Source organism: Mixophyes fleayi, chromosome 9 (genome assembly GCF_038048845.1).
Source record: "Mixophyes fleayi isolate aMixFle1 chromosome 9, aMixFle1.hap1, whole genome shotgun sequence".
Classification (NCBI taxonomy): domain Eukaryota; kingdom Metazoa; phylum Chordata; class Amphibia; order Anura; family Limnodynastidae; genus Mixophyes; species Mixophyes fleayi.
In genome coordinates this window covers 110,377,807-110,383,908 of record NC_134410.1, presented here as the reverse complement: position 1 = coordinate 110,383,908, position 6,102 = coordinate 110,377,807, and the positions used below count along the sequence as shown (strand labels likewise).

Below are 6,102 nucleotides of genomic sequence, written 5' to 3'. Positions count from 1 at the left end.
TATGTATTTCTTTTCAGATGAGATATGAATGGGGAGTTTCATTTGCCATAGAACCGGATACTTGGATACCACAGCTACAGACTTACTTGGATGATGTTAATACTTAAATCACATAGTCAGGCCTTTGATCCCATTTGAGAATATTATAAAGCAGTGGATAAAAAGACAAGTCTTGTGTGCTTAAGCTGAGTGGTCATATTGCCTCCAGTAGTTTCCTTTTAATAGATGCTTTAATAGATGCTTCTATGTGAGTTCTCTTTGTCTTTAGTCCACTGGTTTTTATGTTGATATTACCTTCGCTCCAGTTCAATAATAATGCAAAGAACAGTAAAACCAATAGAGTAACTGTTAATAACTAGGCTATGGCTCGGTGCATTTGAGTGCACGTACAATGTGATATTGTGTCACAGCAATGTCATCTTCAGGAGCCAAGTTTACAGCCTTCCTCTGTCCTCTGTGGTAGGGTAGCGATCATATTATCAGTTATAACAGTAGTACCCAAATGCGGAGCGCTGGCTCACTGAAGTGTCCAGAGGTCTATTTAATCACTATTGTAGTCTTGTTGCCCTTGTTAATTAGATGTGACTCTATGCAGTATATCTACCCCTATAGAGGTCATGGTAGACCAAAATTTGAGACTAACTTTATTACCCAAACCTTGTTGTAACCAACCCACTCTCCGCATCAGTGTAACCTCTGACGTTCTGCAGAAATATTCCCATTCAGAGACAGAGAGCAGCACATTAGTACATATAGAATTTACATCTCCAGGTTACCCTCCTACATAGACTGTTTTAGGGTCTTCCCTTTTCATCAATACTTCTGTATCATCATCATCATCACATTTATTTATATAGCGCCATTAATTCCGCAGCGCTGTGCAGAGAACTCATTCACATCAGTCCCTGCCCCATTGGGGCTTACAGTCTAAATTCTATATAAATAAATGGTGATGATGATGATAGTACATGTCTGTGTATGTGATTTTAGAGAGACACCTAGGGGTATATTTACTAAACTGCAGGTTTGAAAAAGTACAGATGTTGCCTTTATTTAGTACATGACAGCTAGAATCTGATTGGTTGCTATAGGCAACATCTCCACTTTTTCAAACCCACAGTTTAGTAAATATACCCCCATGTGTGTCTATGTATTAGTGTAGTCCTGTTACCCATGTTCACTACACGTGACTCTATGCAGTACATTACCCATAGCGATGTCATGGTAGACCAGAATATGTGACTAATTTCATTTCCCAACCCTTGTTGTCCCCAACCCATTCCCAGCATCAGTTATACTGTTTCTTAAGGACACTGCGGGTGACTCAGACTACCCCACCGCTGTGCTATTGTATCCCCTTGATTCCTGGCGCTCTGTTTTACACTCGGGATTATACTCTTTCTTCATCAACCAATCAATGCTCAGATCCAGCAGCACAGCTTTTCTCGGATATGAGGTTTATTGAAAAAATTAAAGTGACACGCTCTGTAATTACATAGATATTACATGAATGGTCACAACGTGGGCTGCACGTCACTCACACACTGTAGCAGGATGGAGTTTGGGGGTCACTCTCCTCCATAAAAGGTAAATAATAAACAGGCGCAGAGCAGTACTGCGGAGACGAGATCAGCACCGTCTTATTCTACAAGCTGTCACAAATAATTGGAGTATATTCTGTTCACTTGCCCTTTGTTTATTTATATCAATATATATTTCACCCGGAGCTATCCTCGGTGACTTGGCCAAGCTTTGTGTGTCTGGTTGCCCAAACGGTGGGGACTCTATCTGATTTGGTAGATACGGATCCGTCTCTTCCTTTCTATAGCTATATACTTTCCTCTCCTCTCCGCTGCCCTTTGCTGTAAGCTGACACCACATTTATTGTATACTGGGAGTATATAAGCCACACATGGGACAGCAGAACCACGTATGCAGCAACAGCACACAGATGGCAGCTACACAGTATATGCGGTAGCATGTAATAGGTGGTTCTCGTGGCAGTGACCCCTGGCCGGGTTACATGCTGGTGTGGATACCCCTGAACAGCCACTATAGTGACACGTTAAACTCTGTGACCAGAAAGTCCATGTAATCCTTTTCTTTGGTCTTAAAGGCTTCGGCGATGATCCTGGCAGCGTCCCGGTGTTCCTTGTCTTGTAAGGAGACTCCATTCACCTCTAGGATGACCTGACCCACTCGTAACTTGGTGCAGTTGTGGCCAGAGCCCCCTCGCTGTAAACAAAATAAATAAAAGAGAGCAGGAGAAGGTGGAGAAAGTGATAACGGAAATCAAATGACAATGTCCAGCTGATTACTGCTGTCTTACAAACAGCTCGTTGCGGTTACCGTTAAAAAGTAACGGGACGATTTTTTAGAAACTACTAGAATTTCCGATGAACCTGTTACTGCTTAGAACTTAACCAATATTAAGGGGTGTGGAGGAGACAAACATAAATTCTTATAGGGCAGAATATACAGAGGTGAGTGCAAAGGATTTTGGGCAACCCAGTTCAACCTGGTTAGATCTCATCAGTGCAAGATCAAAACCAATGGCTCTGTGATGTAGGGCATGGGTTCAATTGCCAACCATGGCTTCATCTGTGTGGAGTTTGCATGTCCTCCCCGTGTTTGCGTGGGTTTTCTCCAGGTACTCGGTTTCCTCCCACATGCCAAAAACATACTAGTAGGTTAATTGGCTGGTAACAAATTGACCCGTGTGTGTGTGTTAGGGAATATAGACTGTAAACTCCAATGGGACAGAGACTGATGTGAGTGAGAAATATTCTCTGTACAGTGCAGCAGAATTAGCATTATAAATAAATGATGGTGTAGGGCTTGTCAACAATGCTTCTATTACAGTTGTAGGGGCAGATTTATCAAAGGGTGAACACCTGCTTTCACACACAATAGAACTTGCTTCTTTCTGATTATGACAGAGGTTACCATTGACTCTCTCTTAGGCCTAGGGGAGCCTATTTATCTATATTGGCACCATACTTGTATCATCCATAGCCTGTGAAGTTTCTTTTTATTTTTGTACCAGCAGTGCTGGGACCCCACTCAAGCTCAGCAGAGCAGGATGGGGAGCTCCAGAGCAATAAGGACCTGTGGATAGCTTTCGCTGTGCCTGCTCAATAGCGATAAAATATTGTTGTCATTATTTATCTCTGCAATAAGCGGCAATAAAATATTAAACTCATCACTGTGGTAATTGTCATTTTAATTAAGAGGCCTCATAGAGCCTTCTTATCATGGGAGTTATTCACATTTTCATAACTAGTTTACAGCAGCCAGAATTATTCCACAGAACCAAAGAGTGAAGGCTTAGATCTCGCCCTAGGAATTGTGGGTAGAGATATGTCATACTTGCCTACTTTCAGGCAGTGCAGTCCGGAAGAGGGGCGTGACTAGGGGGTGGGAGAGGCGGGGCGCGGTCAATCGCATCATTTTGGCCCCGCCCTCGCAACAGAAATGTCATTTTGTCGCGGGGGCAGGGCCAAAATGATGCAATTCACCGCGAATCTCATTATTTTGGCCAGGGAATTGCGGGATGCCGGAGACTTGCCTGGTCTCCTGGAAGTCCGACACGGATTTCGGGAGTCTCCCGGACATTCCGGGAGAGTTGGCAAGTATGAGATATGTAGAATTCCCAGGAAGAGGATTCCTGTATTCTGCTGGATAATACTGATAGATAAATGCACGTAGATTTAGGTAGTTGTTGTCTATCTGCTGTACAATGACACTGAATGGTAATAGGTATGCTTTATAGGTTTTACCTGTATGGTGACAATACGTGGCAGAGGCTGGCGTGTCTTGGCTCCTCCTTCGATAGCTATTCCCAGGGTAGGCGCACTTTTCATCACACGCACTACGGTGGCAGAAGACTCCAGCAGGCCTGGCTACAATAGAACAATCTGTCAGTTCCCATCATAAACAAGGTGAAAGGATTAGTGTTGTGAGCGGATAAAGATTAGCACAGGGTACACCAAGGGACACAGAGACACAAGCAGAAGGGAGCTCTAGAATATGACATCTTTTAGTTACAGAGTAAACACCGTTCCAGAGAATAGGTCACACAATAGCCTAACATTTACCCTTTTGGGAAGTAATTATATATTGCATGCTGCTAAGAGAGCGAAACAGTGGGCAGGCAGACAATATAACATGGTTGCATTTTTACCAGCAAGGTAACTAAGATTAACATGAAAAAAAATCATCAATTGAATCTGAATAGTCAATTTGCGTCATCGTGATCCTTGGGTAGGGCACTAGCTCTGTAAACTTCCCAACTTCACAAAGCTGCCCCCCGCCTCTCTTGGACGGGAAGTCTGAAAAGTTGGCAACTATGGATCTAACCAGCTTGAAGGGTCCCTTCTTCTCCTTACCGGTTTTGCTAGGCTCTCGGAGCCTTTGGATTTCTGAGGCTGAGGACTGCTGTTCTTGCTGCCCCCAGCAACTTCCCCCGCGTCCACTCCGCTGTCCTCGCTAAGAGTTTGCCCGTTGTTGGAAAGCTGGGAGAGGGAGGCTGGGAGCGAGATGGGCAGGACAGCTGAATAGAGGAAAGACATCCCTGATAAGTACAATTTAAAAACACCAAAAGAGGACACAGTTAAGGTATACATTCTATATGTTCAAACAATCATGATAATGCTTTAAAGGCTTAAAGAGCAAGTATAGCCAGTGCATCATCCCTGTCCACCTTGTAGGCAGGTAAATGCACTTGTGGGAGAGTGGCCTGCTCTTTCAGGAGCCCAGAAGGTCTCACCCTAATATCCTGGAGATTCCGGGAGAGTAGGTAACTATGACTCAAATCACTGTAGCTATCCATTAGGATCTAATACTAAGATGTCAGAGTAACTTTAATGGAGTAGAACTGCTGTGGAAGGTCAGGTGATCAGTGAACAGTGTTTTATACTTTCACGGTTCATTCAATATAGATTTTCATATAATTTATGCAAGTCTAGATTGAGATAAGTCTCAGCCAGGCGAGACTGCAACCAGAAACAACATAAATACATGCTTATTCATTAAACAGCATGCACACCAGACCAGTTACATGTTAAAAATGAATACGTAAATAGCTATTTCATGCCAAGTGAATATTAACAAATACCCAACTGGTAGACTGTTACTACGTATAGATTTATTTACCTGCATGCAACTACTAAATAAAACCACTAGAGGGTGATGTGTGCTTGTGATTCTCTGCTTATAAGCACAGCAATGTGTCTCTTATGCACATGACGAGAGGTTTATGGAAACACGTATGATTGGCTTACTTATCAGAGGTCATACATGCAGTGTGAAGGATATACCCCTTCCTCTGTAGCTGTAATACATACGGGGGGCTTTGTAGACTGCTTGACCTAACATATGAATGGAGAACTTTGTTTATATTTCCTTTGTAATATAGAGGCTCATTTACAAAACTGGAAACAAATGTGCAGCATATACTTTCTGGGCAAATCCTGTATTTCTGTGCATACACAAAGCGACATGTGACTCACAAGTGCCTCTATGCAGTCGCTTTGACCACTATAGAACTACCCAACTTACGCTGTAAAAAAAAGTCATGACCATAAGGGGACATTGGCACAGTAGTGATTTCAAGGGTTACATTTTATATTCTAGATATGTTACTTTTTTTAAGTATTACTATTAAGTATATCTTAATTACATTGGTATTTATGCACTTATAAATTAACTTTATGGGCCCGATTCATTAAGGCACACATACTGAGCGCAATGAGCATTTGTTCTAAAATGCACATAAATCAGATATTGTGTGTGTGTGTGTGTGTGTGTGTGTGTGTGTCAGATATGCTGTGTGTGTGTGTGTGTGTGTGTATATTAGGGAATTTAGACTGTAAGCTCCAATGAGGCAGGGACTGATGTGAGCGAGTTCTCTGTACAGCGCTGCGGAATTAGTAGCCCTATATAAATAACTGATGATGATTATGATGATATGCGTAGGCCCAAATTCAATAGGGTGCAATGTGAAGATACTAGTGATGAATATAAGTTTAGGTCTGCTCTGCTGTACTAGACAGGACACTATAGGATATGTCCAATATATATGTGGAATATAAATTCACAAAA

At 42.4% G+C, this 6,102-nt stretch overlaps 1 protein-coding gene across 5 annotated transcripts in view; it reads right to left on the bottom strand.

Moving 5' to 3' along the window:
• Nucleotides 1-1,440: 1,440 nt before the first annotated feature.
• Nucleotides 1,441-6,102, bottom strand: part of WHRN (whirlin) — a 112,607-nt gene continuing 107,945 nt past the window's right edge. For all 5 annotated transcript variants that reach the window (XM_075184882.1, XM_075184883.1, XM_075184878.1 and 2 more), the window contains 3 exons: nucleotides 4,389-4,552; nucleotides 3,780-3,902; nucleotides 1,441-2,235 (listed from right to left, as the gene is read on the bottom strand). In XM_075184882.1, coding sequence (XP_075040983.1) covers nucleotides 2,053-2,235; nucleotides 3,780-3,902; nucleotides 4,389-4,552 — 470 coding nt within the window. In that variant the 3' untranslated portion in view covers nucleotides 1,441-2,052. The remainder of the gene's footprint in view (nucleotides 2,236-3,779; nucleotides 3,903-4,388; nucleotides 4,553-6,102) is intronic.